General features: G+C 24.2%; 1 protein-coding gene across 2 annotated transcripts in view; it reads right to left on the reverse strand.

The window, feature by feature from the left end:
• LOC122507153 overlaps window positions 1–12937 on the reverse strand; it is a 177271-nt gene that overhangs the window by 19744 nt on the left and 144590 nt on the right. For both annotated transcript variants that reach the window (XR_006302095.1, XM_043619718.1), the window contains exons 10-15: window positions 11364–11462; window positions 8004–8231; window positions 7581–7765; window positions 4376–5053; window positions 813–2509; window positions 287–542 (exon numbers count right to left, since the gene is read on the reverse strand). Coding sequence is in view for 1 of the 2 variants with exons in the window: in XM_043619718.1 (XP_043475653.1) it covers window positions 287–542; window positions 813–2509; window positions 4376–5053; window positions 7581–7765; window positions 8004–8231; window positions 11364–11462 (3143 nt within the window). In the remaining variant the exon portion in view is untranslated. The remainder of the gene's footprint in view (window positions 1–286; window positions 543–812; window positions 2510–4375; window positions 5054–7580; window positions 7766–8003; window positions 8232–11363; window positions 11463–12937) is intronic.

A 12937-nucleotide genomic window follows, 5' to 3' on the forward strand; every position in this document is an offset into this window, starting at 1 on the left:
TGAATTATTTTTAACACTTAATAACATTTTTTCGAAAGAATTTAATTATTTTGAAAAATTTTGATAAAATTCTTCGAAAGAATTTAATTATTTTCAAATTTTCTGATAAAATTCTTCTCAAGAATTCAATTGCTTTCAATATATATTAATTTTAAATTTTAAAACCATTTTAAGAAGAAAAATTGTTTATAAAAAAGCAAACAACTTCAAACTAAGAATTGTTTACCGGAAGTACAACGATTATTATTAATACATAGATAATAAATAATCAAAAGAGAAAACTTACCGTCGACCCGTTATCTTCATCCTCTTGAACACTTGTCGTAAGAGTTGTAATGGGAGAATCCACAGGTGTTACAATGCTCGGTATATTATCCAACAATTTAATATGGCTTCTTGGCTCGTTAATTTTTTTCAAATTGGCATTACATTTTGCGAGTACACTTGGAGTCAATGAAGTTGCTTCTTCAGGGGAATGCAGAGGAGATTTAGGCTCCATATGGTCCATGTGCATTGTTGGCGACATAATTCCACTCTCCGAGCTAGAAAACACAATTTTTTCAATATCTCGAAAATAAAAGATTTAAAATAGTAAAAAACAATAAAGATGTCCTCTAAAAAAGTTATTTTTGTAATCGACGATAAAATAAATTTTAACAATAAAAATACATTCTCATCACATGAGAAGGTTATTTTTAATTGAATTATTTAATTTTATTTTCATTGAAATTATTTAATTTCAGTTTACAATAAAAATGTAGAGTAATTAAAAATTGAAAGAAAATGTATATTAGTGCAAAATGAATATTTACCAGGAAGACTGACTCTTCTTTCTCGCCCTAATGAAGGACTTTTTATCCTCCTTTTTAGGCGTGAGCTTCGATAATTCCATTTGCTTTTCTCTGTATTGCCTTTGAATATCCGCCATTCGTACTCGCATATCCAACTCCATTGCGTCCATATTCGGAAAATCAGCTTCATTATCCGCGTGACTTTTTCTTCGGAGGAATTTTTTCGTTTCCATTTTCGCCTCAAGCGTACTATAGTGATGATGATTAAATTCGGAAGAAGATTGACGATCTCCTTTCTCTTCATCATCACATTCGTCATCATTTTCATCATTCTCATGATCATTCTCATCATCATTTTCATCTTCGTTTTCATCATTTTCATGTTCGTTTTCATCATCATCATCATTATCATCATTTTCAATATCCGACTCCATTAGATCGCCATTTAAATAATTTGTATTTAATTTCTCCACCAGATTTGTCTCGTTCATTGATGAAAAATCGATATTTCGTTTTGCATTCTCTTTCTGTTCGAATGCAACTTCCTCATGACGTGATGCATAAGTTTTTAATCTCTTTAAACCCTCGTAATCGCCACTCTCATTTGTTGTCATTGGATATTTACGTTTCTCCGAGCATGCAATTTTTTCCTTTTTCATTGAAACTTTACCGAGATTCAATAAAAGTTGTCCGGCTTGAGAAATTTCTTCCGAATTATCAATTAGAGATTTCTTCGGCTCTGAATCGGCAACTTCCTCCATAAATCTCTGCTCGGCGAGAGCGCACAATAAACCCAATGGACTATCAACATTATTATTATTTTCACCATGTGATATTGATTTTAATTTTGTTGGCGATTTCTCTGATTCAAGAACAACAGTTTCGGGTTTTAAATGCTCAAGTTGCTCGATACTGTTCGATAAAAGTTCCAGACCACTCAAATCGACGTTCATCTTAATTTTTGGATTTTTCACTTTTCCTTCTTCAACAACAGTCGTGAAGGTGAATTCACTTGATTTCTCTTCGGAATTTTTCTTCTCGTCACTCTCTATCACTGGGAAGTTATTTTGATTATTTTTATCTTTACTATTGTTATTTTTATTATTTTTATTATTATTATTATTTTCCGAAATTAGTGAATTACTGACAGGAATTATTGAATTACTGACAGGAATCTCCAATGATTGGGGTGAATCATGATTGGGAATTGTAACACCTGGATGATCGGGAGTACCAATTTTTTCAAAAGAGTTCTCACACGATCGCAGTATAAGTTTCTTGAGACCATTTTGTAATTTTTTTGAATCCACTTCTTGTGGTTCCACCGAATTTGTGGATTGTTCCTTCGTTTTTATTTCGTTGTCATGTAATACAGCAGCAGCGTGTTTTTTTAATTTTTCGACAACATTCTCAATTCCGGGATGAAATTTTTCTTGTCCTTTTTTCAATTCTGATGAACTTTTTATTTTTTCTGGTGTACTTTTCGTTGTTGGCGTGTCGTTGGCTTTGTTTGATTCACTTTCTGGTTGGGCTATTGATAGTTGGTGAATTTCGTGATCGTCGTCTATCGATGGCATGTCGAAGGACTTTACTTGAGTTTGACTCTCGATTTTTTCTTCTGTCGTTGAGTTCAATGGTTCATTATAAGTGGAATCGAGTTCTGTCGTCACTGGTAGTGAATTAACTTCGGTTTGCAATTCTTCCACATTTTTCAAATTCTGTAAAAATAAGTATATTTTTAAAATTATTTTTACTTAAATAAAAGAATAAATATTGTTCTTTGAAAAAATAATCATCGTTTAAAAAGAAATTTACTATTGTTTTGTTTCTGTTTGTTTTCATTTTTAATTTTCTTTAGGAAAAATTATTTATTATTTAAAAAAAACCTATTTTAATTAAAATAAATTTTAATTAGCATTTTGTGGGTTGCCACAAAATTTTATTTTATTTTTCCCTGATTTCCAGACAGAACTTTGACTTTTTCCCTGACTCTAAAGAATATTTTAATATTTTAATTTTAATTTAATTAATAATATTTTAAATTCATATACTCTAAAAGTAATTAGATACACAAAAAACTGTTTGTAATTAATTTCTTTTTGGAATATCTTTCATTGCAAAATTATTCAGAACATCAACAGTTATTTTTAAAAATATTTAATCATTATTATTATTATTTTTCCACAAAAGTTAAGATTTTAAAAAATTTCAGATTTCAAATCCTTTGAAATTCAATAATTTATAAGAATTGCTACTGAAAATTATTTTCAAAACTTCAATTTAATTATCATCTAGAATTTTCAACTAAAACTCTTCTCTAATTTAATTATTATTTTAAATAATTTTTGAAAAAGTTACTCAAGAATTAAATTATTTATTTAAAAAAACAAACAGCTCAACAAAAATATTTTTGAAATCAACTTATTTACAATTAATATTAATGCAAAATACGTTTTTTAAAAATTTATTTTCTAAGAAAAACAGAATTTTATTTATTTAAATGTCTTGTTCTATGTAGAATTAAACAATTAATTTTAAGAAGTTTCATATTACTTTGATCTAATTAGTTCATATTTTTACTAATTCAAATTTTAGAAACTAAGATATAAATAATATTATAGCGAAAAAAAATTTATAATTTAATTTATTTTCCACTACTTTGCGTTAATATGTGAATTTTTTACTATTTTAAAAGATAACAATTTTGATAACTTTTCATATAAATTTTTGTAATTTTTGTAATTTTTGTAACTTTTTATAATTTTGAATCTGAAATATAATTAAATTTTTGTATAGAATTTTAATAAAATTTTTGAAAATAATTTAATTATTTTGAAGGACTTTTTGGAAATTTTGTGAAAATAATTAAACTTTTTCGAGAAATTAAAATAAAATTGCATTGACAATAATTAAATTCTTATAAAGAATTTTATACAATTTTTTAAAAGTATAATTAAATTCTTTCGAGAAAATTTATTAAAATTACATTGAAAATAATTAAATTCATGCGAAGAATTTTATTTGTAGGTATGTATAATTGACTTTTTGCAAATTTTTTCTACGAATTTAATTAAAATTGTATTAAATTCAATTTTATACCTACAGAATTTTCTCAAAAATTATTAAGAATAATTGAATTCTTTTAAGAAATTTTATATTTAAAATTATATTGAAAATAATTGAATTCCTACGAAGAATTTTATTAAATGTATAAAAATAATTGAATTTTTTAGAGAAATTTCATTAAAATTGTATTGAAAAGAATTGAATTTCTGCGAAGAATGTTATTAAATGTATAAAAAAAATGAATTCTAGCAAATTTTCTCTACGAATTTAATTAAAATTGCATTGAATTCAATTTTTATATAGAATTTCTATAAAATTTATTCAAAATAATGGAATTCTCTCAAGAAATTTAATTAAAATTATATTGGAAATAATTGAATTCTTTTAAAAAATTTTATAAAAAATTATATTGAAAATAATTCAATTCCTGCAACGAATATTATTTTATATCAATCCTGTTCAAAAGGGGAAATAATAATTTACATTTTTTGAAAAAATAGAAAAAAAGAAAAAAATACCTGTTGATTCTCAGTGATTGCTTTCTCGTCCCCTTGATCAATAAGATCCTCGGCGGAATAGGATTTTCGATCCCTTCGTCGACTGAAGAATTCAAGATTCTCATGAAAACTATCACAATTCTCCTCTGTGAGTTCAATAATTCTCGGCCCACTTCGTACACGTTCTTCCTCGAAATCCTCATCTTGGTTTCTCTTCTCCTGTTCATTGGTCTCAACAAACGATTCTCTTCGTTCCTCATGACAATTAATGACATGTTCAATAGTCCTGTCAATTGACGTCACAGTTCTTCCATCGCGAGCAATTGAATATTTTGTACAATCTGCCATATTAATAATCGTATTCTCAGCTTTATCGACCTTTCCCAAATTGACGCTCGTCGTTGTTATTCTCACGACATTGCAAATTTTTTCCGGCGTCGATGAGACAATCTCGAAATTAGTGAGATTCGTTGTCGTTGTTGCAGTTTGTAAATGACAGGGACTCATGGTTTGTTCTTGTTTGACAATTGGTTCAATCAATGGAAGTTCCTCGTCCATCTCGGAGGCCTCAGTTTGATTCGAGGCGTCCTGAACGCCAACGGGCAATGTTTCCGGTGCATCGATTGCATGGATAGATACTTCCGGCGGTGGTGTCAAACAGGAAACCGGGGACGTGGCCTTTGAAAGAAATGCATTTCGCTATTTTGGACAAAATGTCCCCAATAACATTTGGGTTAGATTAGAGTTTCGCATTAATATTTGTTAGGCAAGCAAATTTTTTTGCAAAAAAAATTCATTCTAATTTTGTAAACAAAAATTAAAAATTAATTTTTTGTTACTATTAATTTTTGTTTACAAAATAGTCTTGTAAATTTCAGGGCTCGAAGCAGTGAAAGTATTTAAAAATACGGACTTTACGGACCAAAAATTAAAAATTACGGACTAACTGACAAAAATAGAATCAGACCGAATCAAATAAGAGAATATTTTACTTAAAACTAGAAATTCAATTTTTCATAACTAAAAAACATGAAGAAATCGATAACTCTGAGTCTTCGACTCAAAGTCATCGATTTCTTCATGTTTTATAATAATTAATAATAATTATTATAAAAATTATTTATAATAATTAAAATCATTATCAATTCAATTATTATTTTCAAGAATTAACTGAAATTCATTTTTATGAAATGAAAATCAATTTTTATTAAAAAATTCTACTAGAATTCAATTATTTAAATACAAATAAAATACAAATAAATAATTTATTGAAGAATTGAACGTTTCTTAAAATTCAAATTCCCATAAAAAATCGTTATCAACAAATTTTCAAATAATTGAATTCTATCAACGAATTTTAATGAAATTTTTAAGAATAATTACATTTTTCGAAAAAATTCGATTAAAATTATATTAAAAATAAATAAAATAATTGAAATTCTGCATTGAATTTTATTATTTATGAAAATAATTTAATACTTGTGAAGAAGTTTATTAAAAATTTCCAAAAATAATTAAATTCTTGTAAAAAAAATTAACAGAAATTCAATTATTTAAAAAAATTTTAATAAAATTCTTGGCATAAATTAAAAATAACAAAATTCTTAGCAGATCTTCAATTACATTCAGAATTTTTAATAAAATTTTTCTCAAGAATTTAAACATTTTCGTAAAATAATAAAAATCTTTGCAGAGATTCAATTATTTTCAAAAGTCTTAATAAAATTCTTCGCAAGAATTCAATTATTTTCAAAAATATCAGAATTTTAGCAGAAATTCAAACATTTTAAAAAGTTTTGATAAAACTTTTTTTTGATAGAAATTCAATTATTTTTAAGACAATTTTAAAAAAATGTCTCGATAAAATTCAATTATTTTAAAAATTTTAATGAAATTTCTTCGAAAGAATTCAATTATTATAATCTAAGATTTTAACTGAAATCTATTTTTAAATCAATATTTATGAGAAAATTCTACCAGAATTCAATTATTTAAATACAAATAAAATGCAAATAAATAATTTATTGAATAATTGAATGTTTCTTGGAATTCAATTCGCATTAAAAAATTTATAAACAAATTTTTAAATAATTAATTTCTTTGGACGAATTATTTTAATAAAATTTTTAAGAATTTTTTCGAGGAATTCCATTAAAATTCTATTCAAAATAATTCCTAAAAAGAATTTTATTATTTACGAAAATAATTGAATCCCCGTAAAAATTTTATTATTTATGAAAATAGTTGAATGATTGCGAAGAAATTTATAAAAAAAAATTTGTTATTAATGAAATTCTTGTGAAATTTTTATTATTTTTTGAAAATAATTAAAAGTTTTTGTAGAATTTTATTAATTTTTTTTTAAATAATTAAATTCTTTTGGTAAATTTTATGAAAATATTAGATATTGAACAATATTTAATGTTTGCGAAGAATATTATTGCTTTTGAAAATAATTGAAATTTTGCAATGGATTTTATTAAAACTTTTGAAAATAATTGAATTTTGTCGAAGAATTTTGCTATTTATTTATAAAGATAATTGAGATGTTGGCCATTTTTTCTTAGATTTTTTGAAAATAATTGAATTTCGGAGAAGAATTTTAATATTTCTAAAGATAATTGAAATTTTGATGAGAATTGTTAAAAATTTTTGAACATAATTGAATTCGTTTGATAAATATTGTTAATTATGAAAATAATTGAAATTTTGTAATGAATTTTAATAAAATTTTTGAAAATAATTGAATTTTGTCGAAGAATTTTAATATTTATTTAAAAAAATAATTAAAATGTTGACAATGTTTTTTAGATTTTTTGAAAATAATTGAATTTCTGAGAAGAATTTTAATATTTCTAATAATAATAATTGAATTTTTGCGAAGAATTTTATTACTTTTAAAAATATTTGAATTTCTGCAATCATTTGTAATTTCTCTAAAATTCTCAAAATTATATCGTACAATTTACGAACTTTTTATCCTTTTTGAATGAAATTACGGACTTTACGGACCTTTTTTTTCAAAGAAACGGATTTTTACGGACTTTTACGGGATTTACGGACCTACTTCGAGCCTTGAAATTTTTGTTTACAATTTTTTGTTTTCTACTTATGGAAAAAGGAATTTAAAAAATTATTTTTTCGAGTTAATTGAAAGAAGTGAATTTTTTTTGCAAAGAATTGTTAATGCAGAGGAAAAGCCAAAGCGGATATATTAAAAATTCACCTGAGATCTGCAGTGTGTCGGTTCTGCTTGATTTATTTGTACTAAAGCTGGAGTATGAGGATAATAATGTAGAGTCGTAACCAAGGGAGTATCCGGAACTAATGCACCCGTCATTGATGATACTGTCTGCAGTTGCTTTGATGATTCGGTCGATGCTACAAGTAGATAAGAGTCGGCGCTACAACCTTGGATGTTTCAGAATAATTTAAACGTAAAGTAACGAATCACAAAAATCATAAATAAAACATGCGTCATCATTTTTAAATAAACATTATTCATTAAATATCAGTAAAGTTGTGTGCGTTGGTATAGAAAGAAAACCAAAAAAACAACAAAACTGTCGCAATTAAACGTCCAAAATGAAAACTGTTTACAACAAAAATGAGAATATTGAAAAATTAAAAATATCAAAAAGTTTCTTACTGATAATGGCAGTTGGACTATTTCCACAATCAGCCTCAATTTTGACTATTGGAAGACTGGCCTGTTGCTTTCTCTTGTTGTCAGCAAGAACTAGTCTTGTTCCATTAATGTCACCAAGAAGTTGTAATGATGGCGGTGGAGGTGGAAGAAGAAGCGGAGGCGCTGCTCCCACATTATTGCTACTGTGATTTTGATAATTTGGCCACACAACCGCCTGTTGCATTTGTTCTGAAAGTAAATTTTCAACAATCAATAAATAATAAATAAGAAATAAAATACACAAAGAATTAAAATAGACAAAAAAATAAAATACAAAAAATAAATTTACTCTTAGGAAAATATTTTCATTTTCGTAAAAACTCCACAAAAATAATTAAAAGAAATTTCGAAAAAAATATTTTCTTCGAAATTCCTTTTATTCGAGAGCAATATTTTTTATTTAATTTTTGATTCCAAATCAAAATCAAAACAAAAAATATTCCTCTCGAATAAAATTAATTTCTACGCAATAATTTCCTCGCTAAGAAAAAATCTAAAAAAAAAATAAATCCTTTAAATTCGCTAAGAAGAATTTAAAAGAAATTTTTGTATATTTATACAAAATGTACATTTCTACAAAGTATATGAAAAAAAAAATCAAAGCGATAATTCGAAGAGGAGATTCTGTAACATGACTTCCCCATTTCTTCGGTACAAAATCGCGGTTTGAATCCACTCAAACGATGAGTATGAACAAAGAAGGAAAAAAAAATTGTAGGTATATTCAAGTGGAGAAGAAAAGAAAGAGAGAGAAATAGAGGGGGAGAAGAAAGTGGAAGGCAGAGGCAGGGGAAGAGAGAGAGCCTTTAAACAAGAGGGTGAACACATAGCAGCAAGTTATACGGCAGCCATAAATGTGATAATAAATGGAGTCTCGTACGAACATAATGAGATTGCGAGCATTGAAAAAAGAAACGAGGAGAGACGGCAAGTTCTGGACCAAATGAGAACCCACCAGTGATTGGCACAAAACGTATAATATAAAATATATATATATATCTAAACGAGTACTTAATGTTTTAATGATTCTCAAACAATAGAATCATTTAGACTTAAATATTTTTAGCTCCAAAAAAAAAAAAAATTATGGAACTTTATTTTTATTATTATTTGCGAAAAAAAATATAAACTTACTTATTTTTTAAATGCAAAAAAGTAGAAACTATTTATGAAAATAGTTCATAAATATAAACTATTATATTTAGGAACTATTATTTGCAAAAAATAGTTTTTTGAAATGATCCACTGAAGTTTTGAACGTTCAAAATGAACAAAATATTTTTTATTAATAACAAAAGCCTCGGATCGACTTTTTGGTCGCAAAAAAGTCGCTTTATTCGATTAAAAATACAAAAAAATATGAGAAAGTAATTTATTTAATTCAGTGTTGTCGCAAAAATTTTAATGTGTATTTCCCTGATTTTCCCCTTTCGCACTGATTTCCAAATTCAATTATTCAAAACTTTAATAATTTTGTTAAATAAATATTTAAAATATATCTTCTTATTTGTTTTTCCATCAGGAAAAAAAAATTTCAATAATTTCAAAAATCTCCTAAAATTAAAGAATTTCTAAAACTTGCAACTGTAAAGCTTCCAAAATTCACTTTTTTTCCTACAATTCTTAACGAACCTTCATCTCTAAATCAATTATTTTTAATAATTCTTCGAAAGTTCTTTGAGAATTCAATTATTTAAATATAAAAATTCAATTTTTTATAAAATAAGTGTAACTGTACATGATTTTTTTAAAGTTATTAAAGTATATTTTCAAAAAATATAAAAAAAATTTTTAAATTAATTTATTAAAAATACTTTTAAATAATTTTTGAAAGACTATAGTTCATCAATTCTATACAATTAAAAAATGTCCAAACAATTAAAATTTGGTAAAATCTTTTAAAAATAATTGAATTTTTTTAAAATAATTAAATTTTGATAAATTCTTTTAAAAATAATTGAATTTTTGAAAAATATAAAAAAAATAATCAAATTTTTGTAGAATTTCAATTATAAATTTGAACATAATTTCTCCGAAATTTTAATAAGTCTAAAAGACTAAATTTTTAAAAATTATAATTTACTTTGTTCGGATGATAATTAAAATTATGTTAAAAAATTAAAATTTCTTAAAAAATTATGCCGAAACAAATTATAAAAATTTAGTTTATTAAAAATAAATTGTATAATGTAATTTTTCGAAAATAATTGAATTCCTTAAAAGAATTTTCGTATAATTTGAAAAATATACTAATTAAAGTTTTGAAGAATTTTAATTAATAATTTTGAATATGATTATTTTCTCTAAATATTAAAAATTCTAAAAAATTTTAACGTAATTTTTTTATAGGTACATGCATGTATTTGAATTTTCAGAAATATGTATAATTGAAAATAATTAAATTTCGAAAAATTAGAGTGAAAAAATTCTAAGAAATACTTTTTTTAAAAAACATAAAATATAATTTTGAGAAGCTAATTTTCATTGTAATTTTCGTTGGTTTAGATTTACACTTGAAGATTTTTCATTATAATTTTTGAGAATTCAATTATTTTCAAAATTTGCAATTAAATTTCTTCAATAGTTATGATTTTCATAAGAATGCTAATAAAATAATTGAAAAAATCATTTATTTTCAATTAAATTTTACAAAATTTCAATTATTGAAAATCCTTTTAATTGTATATATATTTTGACAATTTAATTAGAAAAATTATTCAAAAATTATTTTTGAAAGATTTGTCTACATAGTTTTTTTTGACATTCGAAACTTATTTCGATTTTGTATACAAAATCGAAATAAGTTTATTCATTTTATAATTAAAAATGCGGTATTTGGTTGCAATGTTTGATAGAAAAGTCGAAATAGTCGCAATTTTTGAAAATAAATCGAAAAAATGTAAATTTTTGAATTTTTTCCGAAAGAGAACTATAAAAATCTAGAAGATTATAATTTTTTTTAAATTTTCATAAGTTACTTTTATTACAAAAAAAATTATTTACTTCAATTTTGCATTCAGAAACTTTACAATTAATTTTTCTTTTTATTGACGCAAAATTATTGTAGTAAAAAATTTGTTTGAAATAGAAATAAATAAATTTCCTTCATTTGAACATTCAGAACTTTATAGGGTCATTTTTATAAAAATTATTTTATTAAACATAATTTTTTCCAAAAGAAGCATAAAAATTAAAACATTATAATTTTGGAAAAATTTTATTTGAATTTTTTACAAAAAAAAATGTACGGTTTATATTCTAAACACTAAATTGGAATATTTTTGAAATATAAATATATTTATAGAAAGAAAATTCACTTACCGGCAGAATGTATAAGAAGAAGGTGTCCAGTTGTAGGATCTCTAACTAATTGTAAACCAACTCCAACTTGAGGAAATCCAACTGGCTCCATTGGCATTGCTACAAAAAGAGGAGAAAAAAATTAGTATAAATAATTATTCACCTGGCCAATTTTCTACTCAATTATAAAAATTAATCAAATTTTTTTTAATTTCTATTTTTTTTTGTTTAAAAAAATTATTTTCTACACTAAAATAATTAATTTTCAACTAACTTTGTGTTTCTATTTTTCTTTCTTGTATATTAGAAATTTTTAAAAATATTTAAACAGAAAAAAAGTTTCATTCAAAAACTAGTAGAAAAATACGTAAATTATTTCATAGCAGTAAGTAAATTATTGCATAGTGGCGAGAGTAGATTATTTTATAACCGAGTAGACTATATTTTATAACGTAGAGCATATATATTTTTGAAACGGTAAAATTAAAAATAAGTAATTTTGAATAAATTAAAAGGCTTAGAATGTAAATTTTTGCTCCATTTGAACGTATATGCGAGATAAAATCTTTATTTTCCTGAATATTTAAACGAGACGACCGATATAGAGGGAAAATGTCACTCGGTCACCGCTCGAGAGGAACGAGATATATATTGTTAAATTACATAATAATTCAAAATTGATGCAAGTCGGGAAGTATATTTATATTGTACTCGATACTTTTTTTCGAAATAATATTTTACAGTTGATTGTCAATATTAAATATAATTATAAACTGAAATTTCAATGAAGGGTGAATGTCACTTTCATACTCAAATTATCACTTTACCAATAATTTTCACATTTAACCGAATTTATTAGGGAAGAGTCTGACGGACAGTCAAAAACATAAATAAATTATAGTCCAATGTCGTACTTTCGTATTTTTTTAAAATAAAAAGCATTTTATTTAAATATTTAAAAAATGTTTAAATTTATTCTCTTTAAATAGATATTTAAATTTAAATTCCTTTAGGTAGATGGAAGAACACTTTATTTTTAGTATTTCAAACAAATATTGCATTTAAATAAAAATTACAATTCTGTCATTGAAAAACGGTGACGTTTATTAAATTTTATCTTCTGTTAATAATTAAATTGTTTTCTATGGACAACTGTTAATAAAAAATTGTAATTTAAAAATCAAATGCATTGTTTAAATTTTAAAATATCGAAAATTAAATTTCTCGCACCATTCCACAAAAAAGAATTTAAAATTGTTCACATTTTTTTTCACACTTTCTTTGTTTTAAAATTGTTCAAATTTTATTCAAATTTTCTTTGTTTCGAAATAAAGAAACTGGGGTAATTTTTTCTTTCGATTAATTGTCAGATTCTTCTCCTTAATCGAATTCAAAAGTGTCGCAAGTTTTTTCTCTTTGATAATTTTACTCTCATTTTAAATTAATAATTTTTCTCGAAATAGTGAGAGAAAATTTAGAAATTTAAGGGGCTGCTGAAAATATTTAAGGGCAGGAAAAAGGTCTTTTTTAACAATTTTTCTTTTCCGAATAACTTTTTCTACATAATTGAATTCAATTTTAATTTTTAATTTAAA

This window comes from Leptopilina heterotoma, unplaced genomic scaffold, assembly GCF_015476425.1.
Source record: "Leptopilina heterotoma isolate Lh14 unplaced genomic scaffold, ASM1547642v1 Lhet_45, whole genome shotgun sequence".
Lineage (NCBI taxonomy): Eukaryota > Metazoa > Arthropoda > Insecta > Hymenoptera > Figitidae > Leptopilina > Leptopilina heterotoma.